This window comes from Zea mays, chromosome 4 (genome assembly GCF_902167145.1).
Source record: "Zea mays cultivar B73 chromosome 4, Zm-B73-REFERENCE-NAM-5.0, whole genome shotgun sequence".
Taxonomy (NCBI): domain Eukaryota; kingdom Viridiplantae; phylum Streptophyta; class Magnoliopsida; order Poales; family Poaceae; genus Zea; species Zea mays.
In genome coordinates, this window is record NC_050099.1 from 92859878 (window position 1) to 92882572 (window position 22695).

General features: G+C 54.8%; 1 protein-coding gene across 1 annotated transcript in view; it reads left to right on the forward strand.

The window, feature by feature from the left end:
* Positions 1-22695, forward strand: part of LOC100277781 (uncharacterized) — a 39788-nt gene that overhangs the window by 12916 nt on the left and 4177 nt on the right. The window contains exons 6-7 of the mRNA NM_001349958.1: positions 17130-17250; positions 17373-17530. Coding sequence (NP_001336887.1) covers positions 17130-17250; positions 17373-17530 — 279 coding nt within the window. The remainder of the gene's footprint in view (positions 1-17129; positions 17251-17372; positions 17531-22695) is intronic.

Here is a 22695-nt window from a genome sequence, read left to right on the forward strand (position 1 = left end):
TTGCGAGGTGGCTGATTTTCCTTGTCGGTACTTGGGTCTACCGCTAGCTATTAAAAAGGTCACTAGAGATCAGATTCAGCCCATCATTGATAAGATTGCAAATAAACTTGCTGGTTGGAAGGCTGATTTATTGACTAAATCTGGTCGTAAAATCCACGTCCAGTATGTTCTCACAGGGATGGTCATTTATCTTGCTATGGCTGTGGATCTTCCAGCTTGGGCGCTCAAAGCTATTGACAAGATTCGTCGTGGGTTTCTATGGAGAGGGCGGAAAGATGCAAGAGGTGGTCACTGTCAAGTGGCCTGGGGGACTGTTTGCAGGCCTATTGAGCTGGGTGGACTTGGTATTTCGAGCTTAAAAGAGCTTGCCTGGTCACTTAGAATGCGCTGGTTATGGTTGGCAAAAACTGATCCAACTCGCCCTTGGATTTCTATTTCTATCCATGTTCCTAAGAAAGTAAAAGATTTCTTCTCAATGGCTATGCAAACTGATATTGGTAATGGTGCTTCCACGCTTTTTTGGACAGATAGGTGGCTGTCGGGACATAGAATTGCAGATTTGACTCCACGGTTATTCAGAATTATTTCTAAGCAAAGGACTAATCGGAGAACAGTATTGGACGCTCTTTCCAATCACAGCTGGATTTCGGACATTCAGGGGGGCCTTTCAGTGGGTGTTATCAACGAGTATCTTCTCCTGTGGGATTTATTAGATTTGGTTCAGCTAAGACCTCATGTTGAAGACAAGCATTTCTTTCGCCTTGCTGCCAATGGAAAATATTCTTCCAAGGAAGCTTATAGGGGTTTCTTTATTGGGTCAATTGAGTTTGAGCCTTTTCATATAATTTGGAAGACTTGGGCTCCTCCGAAATCTAAGTTTTTCATGTGGTTGGTCGCTCATAAGAAGGTGTGGACAGCTGATAGGTTGCAAAAAAGAGGTATGGATCATCCGGAGAGATGTCCATTATGTGATCAGGATCAGGAAACCTTAAATCATATGCTGCTGGGCTGCGTTTTTGCTAGAGAATTTTGGTTCAAGCTGCTTCTTCTTGTAAATCTACAACACTTGGCCCATCAGTCCTGTGAAGGGGTTTTTATGGATTGGTGGCAAGACTTGAGCACCAAGATTCCTGGGGTTGCAAGAAATGGTCTTAATTCTCTTGTCATTCTTGGTGTTTGGACCCTTTGGAAACATCGCAATGGCTGCGTTTTTGACAATAAGAGTCCTAGTGTGGCTGCTGCTATTAGAAGCATTGGTTTGGAGATTGATCTTTGGGTTATGGCTGGTGCAAAGAAGCTGTCCTTGCTTACTGCCCCCATCCCAGGTCTACCTGTTAGCTAGATAGCTGTAGTGCTGTTTTGGTAGCAGTGTTTTTTGTCATGGATGGTTTCATTTATGCTTGTTATTGGCCGCCGTAGGGCGGCCTTATCTGTATCTTGGGGTCCTTTTTGGACCTTTTTTCCCCTTCTTAATATATTTTCGCGCAGCTCTCCTGCGCTTTCGAGAAAAAAAAAGAATAGGATTTGATCAAACCTTAACAAACATCACCAACTTTTAAGTTTTAAATTTTTTAGTTTGAAAATATGTAGAATATTGTATATATTTAGATTTATATTGGAAAATTTGCAAACTGTCATAAATTTGAAGGAGTTTAAGAATATATTCTAGAAGGTATTAGTGGTCAAAGATATACATCGAATACCATGTAAAAGTCAAATCAAGCTTGTTGGTACATCATTAAAATAGATATTATGAGAGCTGTTTCTGCAGTTTGGAGTAGTAATGTCAAGGGCGTTGGGCGGTAGGGTAGGTGGCTACGTAGATCGTAGCCTCGGTTCGTGTTGGGGGCGAGGTTTTACCCCTCAAGACCCGATGATTAGAGAAGAGGTCGGATATGATAATTGTTTTTGTTTGCCTTCAAATGACAACTTACAAAGACTCTTATAGGTCGTGGCCCTAACAAAACATTCCTAAATTCTGGGATCCCTTACTCCTAAATTATAGAATCCCTCGATTGGCTTTCCTTTAATCTAGTCACTTTCTAAGCCAATGTTTTCAAGTCGTCCGATTAATCGTGATTAATCGTCCAAGTCGGTTTAGAGCAATCGCGATTAATCGGCCAAGTCGTCCGACTAATCGTGATTAATCGCCCAAGTCGGTCAGCCAGAACGACCAGCAAGTCGTCCGACTTGAAAGCATTGTTCTAAACCAATCCTAGGATCCCTTACTCCTAAATTATAGACTCCCTTGATTGGCTTTCCTTTAATCTAGCCACTTTCTAAATCGATCCCTGTGGCCCCGGCACTTGCGCCGCGTTGGCGCTCTGCAGTGTGTCGCCCGTCTCGGGCCCGCCTTTATGTGTGGCCGTACATGACATCTTTCCCCTCGTCCAGGAGCAACTCATCCTTGAGTTGGAAGTTCAGGTACTTTGAGGTGAAGGACTCGACGTCTTCCCATGTAGCCGATGCAGCCGTCTCGCCCTTCCACTGGACGAGGATCTGGTGTACACTGCGCCACTCGAGTCCGCACCGCCCGGTCTGGCTCCAGAATCGATGCACCGTGGTGAATGGTGGGCAGTGGTGGAGCATCTGGTGGCGGCCCACAGAACTTCTTGAGGAGACCGATGTGAAACACATCATGCAGTCGGGTGTGGGGTGGGAGGGCCAGACGGACAACGACGTCATTGATGAGTTTTGTTTGTTTAGAAGCTAATCTCTCCACTAAAATAGGAGGGCTAACCGACTCCCTCTTTATCTCTTCTTATCTTCTAAACAAACAACCCAGCTAGGACTTATCCTTTGTGGCGCCTGGCATACTGCCGGCCCACAAAGGTGTCTACAACATTTCCCCCCTCGCCGACGAAGAGCTCGTCCTCGAGTGTCATGGCCGGATATCTAAGCTTGAAGTCTTCCAGTTGCTCCCAAGAAGTATCCATCTCTGCTCGGCCTATCCACTTGATCAGAACTTCCCACACCCCCCGATTCAGCCTTGCACGGAGGACTTTTTCTGGTGTAGGGATGACTCTGCCGTTGAGGAGCTCAGACAACGGTATAACTTGGGTTGGAGCCTCCCCTATGAATTTCTTGAGTAGAGAAACGTGGAACACATCATGTATTCTGGCCCTGGGAGGAAGCTGCAACTTGTAGGAGACAGTGCCCACCCTCGATAGCACTTGATATGGCCCAAAGAACTTTGGGCCAAGTTTGTTGGGTGTAGCAGAAGTGACACTAACTGCTGTGCGCTGCTGTAAGCGCAGCCATACCCAATCACCCTCATGGAACTCCACTTCCCGTCGATGCCTGTCCTGGTAGCTTTTCATTGTCACCTGTGACTGAATCAATCGGTCAGGAATATCCGCCAAGAATTCGTCGCGTGCCTGTAGTTGTTTGTCAACAGCAGCCACCTGTGATGTTCCTGGATGATAGGGCAGAAGAGCAGGAGGTTCTCGGCCATATACCACCTTAAATGGAGAGCATCAGAGAGCAGTCTGGTAGGAGGTGTTGTAGTAGAATTTGGCCCATGGAAGCCATTTAAGCCACTCTCTTGGTCTATCCCCTGCTAGGCACCGAAGATACATGGTGATAATTCGATTTACCACTTCTGATTGTCCATCAGATTGGGGGTGGAAAGCTGAACTCATGTGCAGCTTAACTCCTGATAGCTGGAACTATTCTGACCAGAATGTGCTAGTAAATATTGTATCTATCACTGACAATGGAGCATGGCAACCCATGGAGATGGACAATGTTATCAAAGAAGGCTTTTGCTACCAATGCTGCTGTGTAAGGGTGTCCCAGAGCAATAAAGTGTGCAAACTTGGAGAAACGGTCAACAACTGTGAGAATCACTGACTTGCCGCCCACCTTTGGAAACCCCTCAATGAAGTCCATAGAAATATCACTCCATACTTCCGAAGGTAGTGATAGAGGTTGCAGGACACCACCGGGATGGAGATGTTCAGTTTTATTGCGCTGGCAGACTGAACAGCCTTTGATGAATTCCTTAACCCTTTGTAATGCATGAGGATTATAGAATGACGACTGGAACCTGTGAATTGTCTTTTGGATTCCTTCATGTCCTGTGTCATGGGCACTGGATAATAGTATCAGCCAAAGAGTAGAGGAGCACATATACTTTTCCTTTGAAAAGGAGCAACCCATCCAATTTTGTCCTACAAACTGCACTAACCACTAGGTGCTGTTGTACTCTAGTCAAAAGAAAAACTGCAGCAAGCTGCTGTCCTCCAAAAGCTGAAAAATGAAAAGGAGATGCCTGCAGCACGCTGTCCTTGCAGTCAAAAGACTGCTGCTGTGCAGCACGCTGTCCTTGTAGTCAAAAGACTGCTGTTGCTGTTGTCCTACAGCAGAGATGCTGTGCGGACTGTCCTCCACACCACAAAATTAGAGATGCTGTCCTCCACACGAAAATGTTGTAGACACCTTTGTGGGTTGGCAGTATGCCAGGCGCCACAAAGAATAAGTCCTAGCTGGGCTGTTTGTTTAGAAGATAGAAGAGATAAAGAGGGAGTCGGTTAGCCCTGCTATTTTAGTGGAGAGATTAGCTCTGTTTGTTTAGAAGATAAGAAGAGATAAAGAGGGAGTCGGTTGGCCCTCCTATTTTAGTGGAGAGATTAGCGGTGGTTGAGATTAAAGTGTCACCTAAGTTTATAAAGGAGCTGCTGTAGTTTGTATTAGGGCTCATCAAAGAAAGTTTTACCTGAACGGTGGAGCTTCCTTGGTCATCCTGGCGCACCTTGCGCCAGCTGACGGAATCAGCTCCCCCTCTGGCCGATCCCCATATCCACTGAGATCCCTTCCCCAGTCCCAAGCCTTGCTGCGATCACCACTGCGTAGCCCTAGGCGCCCACGACATATCAGAAAACCACATGACTTATTCCATCATTCTCCCCCTAAGTCTTGTGCGTCGCCTTGTGGGAAAGTTGAGCCATCCCGGACCTGGAACAAAGCTCAAAGAACTTGATTCTCCCAAGGGGCTTTGTGAGCAGGTCCGCAAGCTGATCCTTGGTGTTGATGTAGCGCGCCTTGATGCTCCCTTCTGTCAAACAGTCACGGATGAAGTGGTACCTCACCCGGATGTGCTTACTTCATTCATGGAACACGGGGTTCTTGGCCAACGCTAGGGCGGACTGGATGTCCACCCGGAGTTCTATTGCTCCAACGTCTCTCCCGAGGAGATCATCGAGCAGGCGAGCATGCCAGAGCGCCTGAGTTGAATTGGTGGAGGCCGCTATGTACTCGTCCTCGCAGCTGGACATGGCCACCACCTGCTGCTTGACCGACTGCCAGCTGATGGGGCACTTGGCGAGGAAGAAGAGTATCCCGCTTGTGCTCTTGCTGGTGTCGATATCGCCGGCGTGGTCGCTGTCGCTGTACAAGGTGTGCCTCCCAAGGGCACCTCGGGTAGTAGAGAACCGTAGTCAAGAGTCCCCGCAACATAGCGGACAATCTTCTTCACATCCTGCTCGTGCTCTGTCGTCGGTTGCTGCAGGAACCGACTAACGTAGCCGACAGAGTATGCCAGATCCGGTCGTGTGTGGACGAGGTAGTGAAGGCTTCCCACAAGACGCCGGTACTGAGTAGTGCCCACCTCCGTCGTGCTGTCACGGCTCAACTTCAGCCTCTCCATCGGAGCGCCTGGCATAGGCGGTCTGGCGAAGTGTGATCCCAGAGTCACTCTGGTGCACCTCAATCCCTAGATAGAAGGAGAGATGCCCCAGGTCACTCATCTGGAGGTGGCCTTCATCTCTTAAACGCCGCCACCTCTGCATCCTTGGCGCTGGTGATCACCAAATCGTCGACGTAGACACCCACCAACAAGGCATTTTCTCCATTGCCCCGCCGATAGATGGCCGCCTCGTGCGGGCTTGGCATGAAGCCCATCCTCTTGAGCGTGGAATCCAGCTTGGCATTCCACGCCCTCGGTGACTGTCGCAAGTCATAGAGGGCCTTGTGTAGGCGCAACACCTTGCCCTCCTTGCCAGGGATCGCAAAACCTGACGGCTGGTGTACGTAGACCTCCTTTGAGTCGTCGTTAAGAAACGCCGACTTGACGTTCATGTGATGAACGTGCCAGCCCTCCTGGGCTGACAGCGCAAGGAGGAGTCGCACGGATTCCATTCGTGCCACGGGGGCGAAAGCATCGTCGAAGTCGATCCCCTCCTGCTGTAAGAAACTGCGTGCCACCAAGCGAGCCTTGTGCTTAAAGATGGCGCCGGCTTCATCCCTCTTCAGTTTGAATACCCACTTAAGGGTGATCACGCGATGACCATGAGGGAGATCAGCGAGCTCCCAAGTGCGGCTCGCCTCAACCGCGTCCATCTCCGACTGCATCGCGGCACGCCAAGCCGCTTGTTTCTCGGCCTCCACGAAAGACCAAGGCTTGCCATCGTCGCATGCAAGATGCAATTTTTCTGCCAGAATGCGAGACGCGTGCCCGGCACCGACGGGTCGATGAGAAGGCCCTCCACCTTTCGATACCACAACGACTCGCCGTCGTAGCACGCGTCGACGCACTCCTCGTCGTGGGAGAGCGGGGTCACGAGCTCTACTGGGTCTGTAAGCAGAGGGACTAACTCTCATCCAGAGGATGACACTACAAGTTGGGGCAATTTTCGTTTATTTCTCACGCACTACTCAAATGCCATGCCTATGTAAGGGTTGGAGACACATTTATAGCCCTAGAGGCTGCACTACCACACTTTCTCACACAATACACAATATGATTGTCCTCTAGGCTGCACTACCACACTTTCTCACACACACTACACAACAGGATTGTCCTCTAGATGCTAGAAGCTAAAAGAGACTAAAGAGGACAGTAAAAAAGATACTGCTGTCCTCTAGATGCTAAAGAGACTAAAGAGGATAGTCAAAAAGCTCCTGTTGTCCTCTAGATGCTAAAGAGACTAAAGAGGACAGTCAAAAAGCTCTTGCTGTCCTCTAGATGCTCAAGACTTATTGCATCATTCTCCCCCTAAGTCTTGGGCGTCGTCTTGTGGGAAAGTTGGACCATCCCGGACCTGGAGCAAAGCTCAAGAAACTTGATCCTCCCAAGGGGCTTGGTGAGCAGGTCTGCAAGCTGATCCTTGGTGCTGATGTAGCGCGCCTTGATGCTCTCTTCTGCCAAGCAGTCTCGGATGAAGTGGTATATCACCCGGATGTGCTTGCTCCGTTCATGGAACACGGGGTTCTTGGCCAATGCCAGAGCGGACTGGCTGTCCACCCTGAGTTCCACCGCTCCAGTGTCTCTCTCGAGGAGATCACCGAGCAGCCGAGCCAGCCAGAGCGCCTGAGTCGAAGCAGTGGAGGCCGCTATGTACTCGGCCTTGCACTTGGACATGGCCACCACCTGCTGCTTGACCGACTGCCAGCTAATAAGGCACTTGCCGAGGAAGAAGAGGATCCCGCTTGTGCTCTTGCTAGTGTCAATGTCACCGGCGTGGTCGCTGTCGCTGTACCCGACAAGGTGTGCCTCCCAGGGCACCTCAGGTAGTAGAGACCGTGGTCGAGAGTCCCCGCAACATAGCAGATGATCCTCTTCACAACCTGCTCATGCTCCGTTGTCGGTCGCTGCAGAAACCGACTAACATAGCCGACGGAGTATGCCAAGTCAGGCCGTGTGTGAACGAGGTAGCAAAGGCTCCCCACAAGACGCCGATACTGTGTAGCGTCCACCTCCTCCGTCGTGCTGTCGCGACTCAACTTCAGCCTCTCCTCCATCGGAGTGAGAGCTGGGATGCAGTCGGTGAGCCCAGCCAGCTCAACAATGCGCTTGGCGTAGGCGGTCTGGCGAAGTGTGATCCCGGAGTCTCCCTGGTGCACCTCAATCCCCAGGTAGGAGAGATGCCCTAGGTCACTCATTTGAAAGGTGGCCTTCATAGCTTCCTTGAATGCTGCCACCTCTGCATCCTTAGCGCCGGTGATCACCAAGTCGTCGACGTAGACACCCACCAGCAGGGCACTTCCTCCATTGCCCCGCCGATAGATGGCCGCCTCGTGCGGGCTTGGCGTGAAGCCCATTCCTTTGAGCATGGAATCCAGCTTGGCATTCCACGCCCTCGGTGCCTGTCGCAGGCCATAGAGAGCCTTGCGCAGGCGCAACACCTTGCCCTCCTTGCCAGGGATCGGAAAACCTAGCGGCTGGTGTACGTAGACCTCCTCCTTTAAGTCACCGTTAAGAAACGCCGACTTGACGTCCATGTGATGAACGTGCCAGCCCTCCTGGGCTGACAGCGCAAGGAGGAGTCGCACGGATTCCATCCGTGCCACGGGGGCGAAAGCATCGTCGAAGTCGATCCCCCTCCTGTTGTAAGAAACCGCGTGCCACCAAGCGAGCCTTGTGCTTAACGATGGTGCCGGCTTCATCCCTCTTCAGTTTGAACACCCATTTAAGGGTGATCGCGCGATGACCATGAGGGAGATCAGTGAGCTCCCAAGTGCGGTTCGTCTCAACCGCGTCCATCTCCGACTGCATCGCGGCACGCCAAGCCGCGTATTTCTCGGCCTCAGCGAAAGACCGAGGCTCGCCATCGTCGCATGCAAGATGCAATTCTCCTGCCAAAATGCGAGACGCCGGGCCCGGCACCGATGGGTCGATGAGAAGGCCCTCCACCTTTCGATACCGCAACGGCTCGCCGTCGTAGCACGCGTCGACGCGCTCGTCGTGGGAGAGCGGGGTCACGAGCTCCACTGGGTCATGTTCGACACGAGCTGGCGTCAGAGAGGATGTTCCCAGGGAGGGTACCGTCGGTGCTGGAGTACGTGGTGACGGAGAGCTCGCTGGAGCCAGGGTCGTGGCTGGATGGCGTGGTGGCGAAGAGTTCGTCGTAGCCGGAGCTGGAGAGCGTGGCGTTGTAGTCGGTGGAGACTTGGAGGCTGGAGTAGGCCTACTCGAAGAAGGATCGCCTACTCCCCCGACTTCCTCAAAGTGGGCGTACTCGATGGTGAAGTCGTCGTATGTCGGAGTCGTGCCGTCGTCCACCGCCTTGTCCCAGGCCCATCCTCGCCCTTCGTCGAACACTACATCGCGCGCCGTGCGCACATGCATTGTTCCTGGGTCAATGATGCGGTAGGCCTTTGAGCCCTCCGCGTAGCCAATGAACACCCCTGGGGTGCTCCTGTCGTCGAGCTTGCCGATGTGGCCAAGCTCCTTGGTGAACGCGAGGCAGCCAAAGACCCGTAGGTAAGAGACCACCGGCTTGCGCCCATGCCAAGCCTCGTACGGTGTCATCTCGTTGAGTGCCTTGGTGGGCGAGCGGTTGAGGATGTAGACCGCTGTCACCACCGCCTCTCCCCAGAAGACAACCAACATTCCCCTCTGTTTGAGGAGAGCCCGAGCCATCCCCACAACAGTCTGGTTGCGCCGCTCGACGACAACGTTCTGCTGCGGGATGTACGGCGCGGAGTAGTGGCGCTGAACGCCCTCATCCGCGCAGTACGACGCGAACTCAGCCGTCGTGAATTCGCCGCCGTTGTCGGTGCGCAGCACACGCAGCTTGCGGCCGCACTTCGCCTCCGCAGCGACCTGCACACGCCTGATGGTGTTCGCAGCCTCTCCCTTGCTACCAAGGATCATCACCCACATGTAGCGGGAGAGATCGTCGACGAGCAGCAAGAAGTAGCGTCGTCCTCCTGGTGTGGCTGGTGTCACCGGGCCACAAAAGTCCCCGTGCACGAGCTCGAGCCTCTCCTTGGCTCGGAAGCTCGACTACTGGGGAAAGGGGAGCCGTCTCTGCTTTGTCAACACGCAGACATCGTAGAATTGCTCCACATGGTCAAGGCACGACAGGCCTCGTACCATCTCCTTGGCACTGAGCCACTTCAGGGCCTCAAAGTTAAGGTGCCCGAAGTGCTCGTGCCACTGCCATGCCCCGTCGTCTCGACGAGCAGCAAGGCAGCAAGGTTGTGCCACCTTCACATTGAGGATGTAAAGTCGATTTGGACTCCTACGTACCTTGGCAAAAAGCCGATGAGAGGGGTCCCAGATCCTCATGATTTCGTGCTCGACCTCCACGCGCGAACCGTTCTCATCCAGCTCTCCCAAGCTGATGATAGAGTTCCTCAACGCGGGGATGTAGTAGACTCCGGTGAGCAGCCTGTGCTCACCAGACGCGGCGGTGAAGACGACTGAGCCGACGCCCTTGATCTCTACGCCGGAGGCGTCCCCAAACTTGACGGAGCCTCGGACGCTAGAGTCAAGCTCGGTGAAGAACTCCCGTTGGCCGGTCATGTGATGAGTGGCGCCGGTGTCGAGGCACCATCCTTCGATCATGTCTTTGCTGGAGCCGTCGCCGAGGAAAGCTCGTGCTTTCGACTCATCAAGGTGGAGGAGTGACGCTGCGGCCGGTGCCGCTGGAGATAGCTCGATGCTTGCATGTGCTAGGAGCAGAGCCTCCTCCTCCGCCTCCGCCTGTGCGACGTTGGCCTGGCCACGTCGTAGCTGTCGACAGTCCCTGGTCCAGTGGCCAAGCTTGCCACAGTTGTGACAGCCGTCGTCTCGTGCCGGCTTCTTGTTGACGACGGCGCCGCCTTGGGCACCTCCACGGGCACCACCCTCAGCATGTCCTCGCGCCCCGGCCTGGGCGCCTCCACGCGCCTTCCGCGGCTTGCCGCGTTTGCGGCCTCGTGTCGAGGACTCCCCCTTCTTCTTGTCACCCTGGCAGGCCTTCCACTGCTCCCGAGTGAGATGTAGCTTCCCGTCGATAGTGATAGGCCCAAAGGGAGCCTGTGGTTCGTCGCCGTCGACCACCTTGAGACGACCTATCGCCTCTTCGATTGTCATCGTGGAGAGGTCTAGCAGAGATTCGATCGAGCGATCAATCTGCTTGTACTTCTCGGGGATGCAACAGAAGAGCTTCTCAACAGCTCTCCTCATCGTAGATGTCGTCGCCGAACTGCACCATCTTCTGCAACAGTGTTGAGGCGGAGAGCAAAGTCATCAACATCCTCACCTGGCTTGAAGGCCAGGTTCTCCCACTCCTTGCGAAGTGCCTGCAGTGTGGTTTTGCTGGCACGATAGCTGCCGATGCGGATCGCAGTGATGGCGTCCCAGGCCTCCTTGGCAGTCCGCTTCTGGGAAAGCGAAAACTGCATCTCGGGTGGGACTGCAGCAATGAGGGCATCCAACGCCCGTCGATCCTCGTGGTAGTCAACGTCGCCGTACCGAACTGCTTCCCACATGTGGCGAACCTGGAGCCGTACCCTCATCACCGCGTCCCACTCGACGTAGTTGGTCTTGGTGAGGGTAGGCCACCCACCGCCGGGACCGATGTCCCAGACAATGGCCTGGGCCATGCGACGACCATGGTATCGATCCGGGGAGGGAGAGCCGCGTCGCCTGTAGAGGCCGCGATCTCCGTCGACTCGGTCGCCGCCGCCGGGAGCACCGCCGGCGTGTCTACGCCCGTCTGGGCTGCCGCCGCGTGCGCCCTCGCCCGGAGCGCCGTTGGCACGTCGGCGCCTATCTGGGCTGCCGCCACGCGCGCCCCCATGGGGATGCGTGGCTGCCCACTGTGCTGCCTACTCTCGCGTTGCTTCCCTCGCCAGCCTGAGCTCTTCGTCGGTGTTGTCGTCGACAGAAGCAGAGCTGCTGGCTCTACTACCGCGCAGAGCCTCGAGCTCTGCTGCCGCCGCACGTGCAGCATCCGCCGCCTCTGCTTCTTCTACTTCGCTCTCGCTGCTGCCAGTTCCGCCGCCGCCAGCTGTGCTGTCCTCGCCGCTGTCGCTGCAGCCGCTGCTGCACGCTCGCGTTCTTGTGCCGCGGTGACCTCGGCCTCCTGCTGGCGCCGCGCACTCGAAGTGACCGAGCGTAGGGACATGGTGGGCTAGTGAGGTGTAGCTGCGTGTGGAAGAGGCTGTCTCAGACGAAAGGCTGCTCGTCTGAGCAGGAGAGGAAGGAACAGTTGGAGCTCTTGCTGCCGACTGAGTGTGGGGAGAGGCGTGGGAAGGAGATGAGCAAGAGATGATTAGGTTGCAGGATAGTTTGGCTCTGATACCAATTGTAAGCAGAGAGACTCTAACTCATCTAGGGGATGACACTACGAGTTGGGGCAATTTTTGTTTATTTCTCACGCACTACTCAAATGCCATGCCCATCTAAGGGTTGGAGACACATATTTATAGCCCTAGAGGCTGCACTACCACACTTTCTCACACACACTACACAACAGGATTGTCCTCTAGATGCTAAAAGCTAAAAGAGACTAAAGAGGACAGTCAAAAAGCTACTGTTGTCCTCTAGATGCTAAAAGAGACTAAAGAGGATAGTCAAAAAGCTTCTGCTGTCCTCTAGATGCTAGAGACTAAAGATGACAGTCAAAAAGCTCCTGCTGTCCTCTAGATGCTCAAGACTTATTCCATCAGAGTCGTGCTCGACACGAGTTGGCGTCGGAGAGGACGTTCCCGGAGAGGGTACCGTCGGTGCTGGAGTACGTGGTGACGGAGAGGTCGCTGGAGTCGGAGTCGTGGCTGGATTGCGTGGTGGCGAAGAACTCGTTGTAGCCGGAGCTGGAGAGCGTGGCGCTGGAGTCGGTGGATACTTGGGGGCTGGGGTAAGCCAACTCGGAGAAGGGTCGCCTACTCCCCCGGCTCCCTCAAAGTCGACGTACTCGATGGTGAAGTCGTCGTACGTCGGAGTCGTGCCGTCGTCCACCGCCTTGTCCCAGGCCCATCCTCGCCCTTCGTCGAACACTATGTCGCACGCCGTGCGCACACGCAGTGTTCCTGGGTCAAGGATGCGGTAAGCCTTCGAGCCCTCCGCGTAGCCAATGAACACCCCTGGGGTGCTCCTGTCGTCGAGCTTGCCGATGTGGCCAAGCTCCTTGGTGAACGGGAGACAACCGAAGACCCGTAGGTGAGAGACCGCCGGCTTGCGCCCATGCCAAGCCTCGTACGGTGTCATCCCGTTGAGTGCCTTGGTGGGCGAGCGGTTGAGGATGTAGACCGCTGTCACCACCGCCTCTCCCCAGAAGACAACCGACATTCCCCTCTGCTTGAGGAGAGCTCGAGCCATCCCAAAAGACAGCAACGGGACTCTTACTCTCATCGAGAGGATGACACTATGGGTTGGGGCGATTTTCTATTTATTTCCTCAAAAACTACACAATGCCATACCCGTCTAAGGGTTGGGATACATATTTATAGCCCAAGGGGCTGCAGCATATGCTTCCTAGAGATGCGAATATGCTGTCCTACAAACTGCACTAACCACTAGGTGCTGTTGTACTCTAGTCAAAAGAAAAACTGCAGCAAGCTGTTGTCCTCCAAAAGCTGAAAAATTAAAAGGAGATGCCTGCAGCACGCTGTCCTTGCAGTCAATAGACTGCTGCTGTGTAGCACGCTGTCCTTGCAGTCAAAAGACTGTTGTTGCTGCTGTCCTACAGTTGAGATGCTGTGCGGACTGTCCTCCACACCACAAAATTAGAGATGCTGTCCTCCACATGAAGACCACATGACTTATGCCATCATGCTCGCGGCGCCTGCTAGAGGCCGTATAGCGAGCGGTTCTGCTGGCAGACTAGATCCGGGTGAGTGGCATCGACGTAGCCGATGGGCTGGCCGCAGTAGATAGTCTCCGTCAGAATGCCGTGGAGGAAGACATTCTTGACGTCGAGCTGATGGATCGCCCAGTTCCGGGAGAGGGCGAGGGATAGGATGGCGCAGACGGTGGTGAACTTGACGACAGGGTTGAAGGTCTCGTTGTAATTCACTCCGGGGCACTGGGTGAAGCCCTGAAGGACCCAACGAGCCTTGTAGCGGTCGAGGGAGCCATCCAAGGTTAGCTTGTGGCGAAAGAGCCACTTGTCGTTGACTACGTTGGTGCCTGGTGGACAAGGCACCAGGTCTTAGGTGTGGCTGGCTAGCAGGGCCGCGTACTCCTCCATAGCGCGACACCAGTGTGGGTCGGCGAGGGCGGTGCGAACGGAGGAGGGGACTGGGGATGTGTCCGGAGGAGTGTTAGCCGTATCAGCTGCTGGGATCAGTCGGTCGACTGGGCGAAGAACGCCAACGGTGCGCCGAGTCATCATCTGGTGGACGTGCCCGGGTCGCGGTGGATGGCGACCGGATGGTACGCAGGCGGCTTGGAGTGGGCCGCCGGGTCGTGGGCATGGCTGGCTCATGACGGATTGACGGTGATAGGGGCTTTGACACGAGGGGAAGGAGGGCCGACAGAGGGGGCGCCGACGGTTGGGGGTGGGGAGGGTGGGAGGGAGAAGAGGAAAACCTAGCTCTATACGATGTGGGAAACCCTAACCCTATGTTAGGGTTGAGTGTTGTATTAATAGACTTGAGTTAACTGTGCCTGGCCCATTCCACAGGGGTGAGGGAGTAACTGGGATCAGTCGGTCGACTGGGCGAAGACCGCCAACGGTGCGCCGAGTCATCATCTGGTGGACGTGCCCAGGTCGCGGTGGATGGCGACCGGATGGTACGCAGGCGGCTCGGAGCGGGCCGCCGGGACGTGGGCATGGCTGGCTCATGACGAATTGACGGTGATAGGGGCTTTGACAGGAGGGGAAGGAGGGCCGACAGAGGGGGCGCCGGCGGTTGGGGGTGGGGAGGGTGGGAGGGAGAAGAGGAAAACCTAGCTCTATACGATGTGGGAAACCCTAACCCTATGTTAGGGTTGAGTGTTGTATTAATAGACTTGAGTTAACTGTGCCTGGCCCATTCCACAGGGGTGAGGGAGTAACTACACGGGGAAACCCCAAACCCTAAGGGCTCCAATCCTCTCCGGTTTTCTCGCTCCCAAACTAGCCCTAAACGGGTATTCTAACACTTTGCCCAAAATGGAGAGAAGGTTTAATTCTCTAGTGATCCTAGTGGCTTGGGAGCTTTGGAAGCATAGGAATGCCATTATTTTTCAGGGTGTTAGTCCAGATTAGGGATGGCAATGGGTCGGGTTCGGATCGGGTAGAGTAAATACCCGCCCGCGACCATACCCGCGGGGATTATCCATATCCGTCCATGACTATACCCGTGGGTAAAATTTTGTACCCGTGCCCATACCCATCGGGTATCGGGCGGATATCGGGTATCCGTCGGGTATAGCAGTTTGGTGCATTCTCCCTAAATGAAGTCTAGTGCAGTTCTGAGTGCCGCACATCGCCATGATCATCAGAGGCACATAATGTTGTTGCACAGTGCAGTCGTGTAGATGTAGCCTTGGACATGTGTTGCTAATGTTTTTTTGTTAATAAACTTCCAACTTGTCAAAATCAGAGAGTAGCTAGCATAGTCGTCTGGTGTATTAACACTCTCTTAGCTCAAGTACTTGTACTAGATAGCACTACGTACTGGCACTTTATCAAATGTACTGGCACTACTACTAGAACCAGATTAGAAGCATCATCAGATAGGGAGGAATGGCAGTAGGATGAGTTGTCGAGGGTGGACGACTAGCTACCGTACTAGTAGGTTGAAAATCTAAAATCACTATTTTCGGATATCCGTCGGGTACCCGCGGGTAAGAAATCAAATCCGTACCCGACCCGTAATAAAATCGGGTCGGGTACGGGTAAACCCACGGGTCAAATTTCGTGCCCAAACCCGTACCCGACGGGTCGGATATCCGACGGATATCCGAACCCGCGGGTAAAATTGCCATCCCTAGTCCAGATGTCCAAAGTGTTTAGGAAGGGCATTTGTGGTGCCTGGCTGGGGCTTCGGCCCTACAGGACTTGGCTCTTAAGGCTGGACCACTTGGGGTTGATCCGGGGCCCAATAGTGTTTACGAGTGTATTGTAATCCACCCCTTCCCCCTGAGGGTGGCTAATCCATCAGGCCCCCCTTTTCTTAATGAAATGACGGACAACTCTCCTGCGTGGTTCAAAAAAAATCATGATGACAACTTCATGGATTGGTGGTTATGGGCCAGTAGCCAAGTTAATGGTGTAGCTAAGTAGGGGTTGAATTCCCTAATTATCCTTGGAGATTGGACTATATGGAAGCACAGAAATAGCTGTGTTTTGATAGGCAGGCTCCAAACCTGGACGTGGCTCTCAGAGAAGCTAATCAAGAGAAGGACGCATGGGGGCTAGTAGGGGCTAAGGAGCTCTCCGTTCTAACTAGGGATGGCAATGGGTCGGATTTGGATTGGATATTGGAAATATCCGTTGCAACTATATCCGCGGTTGCCCCCAATATACACGCCCGCAACCGCACCCGCAGGTAGCAATTTATATCCATGCTCATGCCCATCGTGTTTCAGACGGGTTTCGGATATCCATTGGATATGACAGGCACAATCATTTTTTTCAATAATTCAATAGCACGATTAATTAAATTTCTTCTTAGTTCACCATCATACAAAATTTAAAATTTAATAAAAGAATTATCATGGGCCCTGTTGGCTATGGCCGGGCACTGGAGCTTGGAAGGGCCAACCGCCAGCCAGCCGCCAGTGGTGTTGCGGCCTATTGGACTTGGAAGGGGGCACAAGGTACAGCGCAAGAAGCCATCAAGGCTAGAAGGGGCGGCCAACAGTGGGGAATTGGGAGCATTGGTCATAGGGTTCATGGAGTTATGGTTTTCTCTTTATTGTGTAATATGTGCCAAGCCAAAAAAAAACTATTGGTTGATTTTGGATATCCAATGGATAACCCACGGGTGAGAGGTAATATCCCAACTCATGCCTGCCCGACTTTGGGTCGGATACGGGTCTGACCCATGGGTCAAAAAATGTATCCTTACCCGGCTCCGTTGGATCTGCGGGTTAAATTGCCATCCCTTCTTTTAACCGTATCTATTCCAGGTCTTTAGCCGAAGTTTAGATGGCTGATCTGTTTTTTTGTCTAGATTCTTGGATCCTTTTGTGTATTAGTTTTTTTGGCCACCATAAGGTGTCTGTGTCTGTTTGTAATGTTTGGTTTGGTCCAACTTGGACTCTTCTTTCCTTCTTAAATATAATGATGCACATTTCTCCTGCATGTTCGAGAGAAAAATAAAATAAAATGTGGCATGTTTTTGTGATGGGTAAACAAAAAAACTTAGTTGATCTTAGCTATCTTATTTATGTGGGAGTTCTTTGATTGAGCAACAAACTTGATCTGAATAGAACAAAGGCACTGCCCCTACTTTTATTGAAAGAACAGTACCTGTTCTGTTTACAGGTATGCAATTGATGCTATGCAATCTGTATGCACGAAGGAAGCTAGAAAAGGAGGTGTTCTTCGGTCAGCGGAAGAAACAACTCTTGTCCAATTGATATTTGGGGGCTATTTGCGATCTAAGGTTTTCTTTGGATAGAGCTTATAATTATTTATTTTGATATATTCAGTTACCTTAGACTAGCTAGTGGTGAAGCTATATTTATTGCACCCCTACTAATTCATTCCTTTTCTATTTATTCCTAGATCAAATGTTCAAGGTGCCATGTTAGTTCTGAACAATGTGAGCCCATGTTAGATCTTACTGTTGAAATAGACGGTGACATTAGTTCGCTCGATGAAGCACTTGTGCGCTTTACATCCACAGAAGCCTTGGATGGAGAAAACAAATATCACTGCAGCAGGTTTGCTACGGCTCTTAGTCTTTTATTTTCTTCATCTGATATTCTCTGCCTATTTCTGCTAATTTTATCTGTGGACTATAAGTTTTTGACTTTCACTGAGTCTTTAGACTACTAAGGACTAAAATGTCACCTCTTCATGGTTGCTAATTTGAATTAAAGTTTCCACAACTTGTTATGTCATCGAAACACAAATGACATTTTTGTGCATCATTATTCTCAGCCTCATGGCAATCATTTTTTAGATGTTGAAAATGCAGCAGCAGCAACAACAACAAAGCCTTTTATCCCAAACAAGTTGGGGTAGGCTAGAGTTAAAAACCCAATATAACCCATAATTAAGGTTCGGCACATGTATAGCTGTTTTTCCTGCACTTCTATTCAAGGATAAAATCTTTGGGTATATCCCATCTTCAAGTCTCTTTTTATTGCTCGTTCCCATGTAAACTTCAGTCTTCCTCTGTTCCTAGGTTGTCCGCAGCAGATCATGTAAAATAGGAGATTTGCACGGTAGATTACACTATTTATAGAGTGAAGTTTTAAATAGAGGATACTGTTAGAATAGGAACCCATACCCTAAACAGGGGTTGGGAGTGATATTAATAGAGAGAGTATCTGGGCCAGGCCCATTACACAGGGGTAAAATGGTCATTACAGTGGGAATAGCACTAACCCTAGACGGGTAGTCTAACACCCCCCCCCCCCCCCCCCCCCCCGCAGTCACAACTCTATCCTGTACAGATGTTGAGACTGGATCGGAAGTCGAAAAAGACACTCGACGGTAACCCCTTGGTGAAGATGTCGGCGAACTGAAGCGTGGTGGGGACGCTGAGAACGCGGACGTCACCGGCAGCGACACGTTCGCGGACGAAGTGCAGGTCGATCTCCACATGCTTCGTGCGCTGATGCTGCACGGGGTTGGTGGAGAGGTAGACCGCGCTGACGTTGTCGCAGTAGACGAGGGTGGCACGCTGGAGGGGACTGTGGAGCTCGTGGAGGAGCTGGCGCAGCCAGGAGGCCTCGGCCACGCCGTTGGCCACGGCACGGTACTCGGCCTCAGCGCTGGAGCGAGAGACGACGGGCTGCCTCTTGGCGGCCCAAGAGACGAGGTTGGCGCCCAGGAAGACGGCGTAGCCGATGTCGGGCCTGGAGAACGTGAGGTACTGGAGCGCGCCGGTGAGGCTCCGGTATGACGTCGCGTCGGCGACCGGAGGCCCGTCGTCCTTAGAGAGCTTCGCCTGAGTGTCGACAGGCGTGGAGCAGGGCTTGCAGTCAGACATGCCAGCCCGCTCCAGGATGTCGATGGCGTACTGGCGCTGGTGGAGGAAGAGACCCTGAGGCCGACGTTCGGCGGTGATGCCGAGGAAGTGGTGGAGGGGCCCCAGGTCCTTCATCGCGAACTCCCTCTGAAGGGTGACGATCGTTCGGTGAAGGAGGTCGGCGGTGGATGCCGTGAGCACAATGTCGTCGACGTAGAGCAGGAGGTAGACGGTGTCGTCGCCGCGCCGGTAGATGAACAGGGACGTGTCCGACTTGGCCTCGACGAAGCCGACGGAGGCCAGGTAGGAGGCGAAGCGGCTGTACCAAGCCCGTGGCGCCTGCTTGAGGCCGTACAGGGATCGGTTCAGCCGACAAACCAGGTCCGGACGGTCAGCGTCGACGAAGCCGGTGGGCTGGCTGCAGTAGACAGTCTCCGTCAGAGTGCCATGGAGGAAGGCATTCTTGACATCGAGCTGATGGATCGCCCAGTCGCGGGAGAGGGCGAGGGAGAGGACGGCGCGAACAGTGGCGAACTTGACGACAGGGCTGAAGGTCTCGTCGTAGTCCACTCCGGGGCGCTGGGTGAAGCCCCGAAGGACCCAACGGGCCTTGTAGCGGTCGAGGGAGCCGTCCGAGGTCAGCTTGTGGCGAAATAGCCACTTGCCGGTGACCACGTTGGTGCCTGGTGGACGCGGCACCAGGTCCCAAGTGTGGTTGGCCAAGAGGGTCGCGTACTCCTCCTCCATAGCGCGACGCCAGTGTGGGTCGGCGAGGGCAGTGCGAACGGAGGAGGGTACCGGGGAAGCGTCGGGTGGAGTGCTGGTCGTAGCGGCTGCCAGGATGAGCCGGTCGACGGGGCGGAGAACGCCAGCGGCGCGTCGAGTCACCATCGGGTGGACGTGCCCGGGGTCGCGATGGATGGCGACCGGGTGGTATACGGACGACTCGGAGTGAGGCACCGGAACGTCGGGAGCGGCTGGAGGGGCCGGCTCACGGCGGTGATAGACGACGGCGGGGTCGGCGAATCGGGCCGCGCTCGTCGACGGGCCCGCGGCGGGGGGCGCCGAGGTAGTGGCGTGGCCGCGGCGATGGTAGACGAGGGCGGGGTTGGCGAATCGAGCCGGGGTCGACGGGGCCGCGCGTGGCGCAGGCAGGATCGTCGGGGCCGCGCGTGGCGCAGGCGGGGTCGACGGGGCCGCGCGTGGCCCAGGCAGGACCGACGGGGCCGCGCGTGGCGCAGGCGTGGTCGACGGGGCCGCGCGTGGCGCAGGCGGGGTCGACGGGGCCGCGCGTGGCGCAGGCGGGGTCGACGGGGTCGCGCATGTCGCGGAGGAGGTCGTGGGTGTCGCACGAGGAGCAGGTAACGGCGCAAGACGGGGAGCCGAAGGTGGGGGAGGAATCGGATCGGACTCGAGGAGGGAGTCAAGGTCGGTGGGTGGGGTGGAGCCAGCAAGGGGAAACACATCTTCGTCAAAGATGACATGACGAGAGATGATGATGCGGTGGGAGGTGAGGTCCAGACACCGGTATCCCTTGTGGTCGGGGGAGTAGCCAAGGAAAATACAGCGGGTGGAGCGAGGAGAAAGCTTATGTGGAGCGGTAGCGGAAGTGTTAGGGTAGCAGGCACAGCTGAACACGTGAAGGTGGTCATAGGAAGGGGTTGTGCCGTATAGTGCGAAGTGGGGGGTAGGGTGGCGAACTGCCTTCGAGGGAAGACGGTTGAGGAGGTGGGTGGCAGTGTGCAGGGCCTCTGCCCAGTAGCTGGCAGGGAGAGACGCCTGGAAGAGGAGGCAGCGGAGCATATTAGTGGTGGTTCGGATCATGCGTTCGGCTCGGCCGTTCTGAGCAGAAGTGTAGGGGCACGAGAGACGCAACTGGACGCCATGAGTGAGGAAGGAGCGAGAGGCGTGGTTATCAAACTCGCGGCCATTGTCACACTGCAGAGTATGAACCGGGCGACGAAATTGAGTGGATACCCAGGTGAAGAAGTGTGTGAGGGTGGTGAATGTGTCCGACTTCAACCGAAGCGGGAAGGTCCAGAGAAAATGGGAAAAATCATCCAAAATCACCAAATAATATTTATAGCCAGAAAGACTGAGTACAGGGGAGGTCCAAAGATCACAATGAACCAGGTCAAAAGCCTGCTCAGCCCGAGAAGAAGTAGTAGTAAATGGGAGACGAGTATGTCGGCCTAACTGACAAGCATGACAGAGACCCTCAAAATGTCCCCTACTACAGGAAAGATCTAGACTGCTGGTAATCTTGGTCATGACGTCGGGTCCAGGATGGCCGAGACGTCGATGCCATGTGGTGGATGAGGTGGTGGAGACCAGGGCAGGAGGTGGAGACACGCCGGCGGTGGAGGGCTGGAGCGTGTAGAGTGGCCCCGAGCTGTCACAGCGGGCGAGAAGGGTCCTGGTGGCCAGATCCTTCACAGAAAAACCAGAGGGGTCAAACTCAATGGAACAGGAGTTGTCAGTGGTGAATCGACGAACAGAGAGGAGGTTGTGAGTGATGTGGGGAGCTACGAGAACATCGTTGAGGTAAAACGGCCCAGGGAGAATCGAGGCACCTACTGAGGTGACTGGCAGAGTGGAACCGTTTCCAACGACGATCGAGGATGGGTGAGAGGGGAGGGGGGGGGGGATGAGAGCGAGAGAGCGTGCCTGCCGTGGGAGTGGTGTGGTACGAGGCACCGGAGTCGATCACCCAGTCGGAGGAGGGCGGGGTCATCGCCATGGTGCTGAAGGCAGCAGCGAGGGAGGCGCTGTCCCAACCACCGGCCGGCGGGGACCAAGGCGGCGAGGTGTGGGTCCCCGGGGGCAGGAGCGCGGGCGGAGCCTGGGGCACGACGGGAACACCATAAGGAGGTGCGCCGTAGTGAGGTGTAGTCAGGAGGGCTGGCGCCGGAGGACGGGGGGTACTCGTGCCTGGCCCGGCCACATGGCGATGGTCCCGGTCCAGGGGTTGTAGAATGACGGCCACGCGTGGCCGCCACCCCGGCCGGAGGGACCACCACGAGAGGAGCCGCGGCTCCCACGGCCGCCCTTGCGGGAGCGACGACCCCCGTCGGTCGTGGAAGTCGGACGAGGGGCCGCCGGGACGGCAGGAGGAGGGCGGGTGGGAGCCCCAGTCGACGGAGGACGGGTGGCCTGGCCCCCTGAAGGCGGCTGACCACTGGTGGGAGCGCTGTAGAGGGCCGAGGCAGGAGTGGGTGCCTCATTCGCCATGGTGAGCTCCTCGAGGAGAAGCTCGTTACGCACGGCGTGGAAGGTGGGGAAGGGCACGCTCCGCTTGATGAGAGCCTTCAGGTGGCCGTAGCGGGGGCTGAGGCCACGCAGGAGGTTCAGCACCAGGGTACGATCGGCAACTGGCTCGCCGAGATCGCGGAGAGAGTCAGCCAGGCCCTTCATCTGGCGGCAGTACTCTCCCACGGAGAGGTCCCCCTGAGAGAACAGGTGAAACTGGGCGTCGAGGTGGAGTGCCCGCGCGTCCCGGTTCCCGAGGAACTGGTCCTCGAGAGCGAGCCACGCCTGACGAGCCGTGTCCGCCTGGTCGCGGATGATGTCCTGTAGCTCAACGGTGATGGTGCCGTGGAGCCACGAGAGGACGACACTGTCCATGAGGCACCAGGAGGGAGTCGGCGGAGCGTCGAGGTCGTCGAGGACGTGATCGGCGAGGGCATATCGCCGCAGTGTGAGGAGGACCTGTCCTCGCCAACGAGGGTAGTGGGAGGACGCCGGGTCCAACACCACGGACACGAGGGCTCGGATGTTGTGAAGTTCGGCGGCTTGAGCGTGGAGAGCACCGATGTGGTCGACGTCGAGGCCAGTGGCGGGGATGGCCTCAGGAATCGCCGGGGGGTCCTCACGAGCGACCGGCGGGCGGCCGAGGAGGAGGCGCTGCGC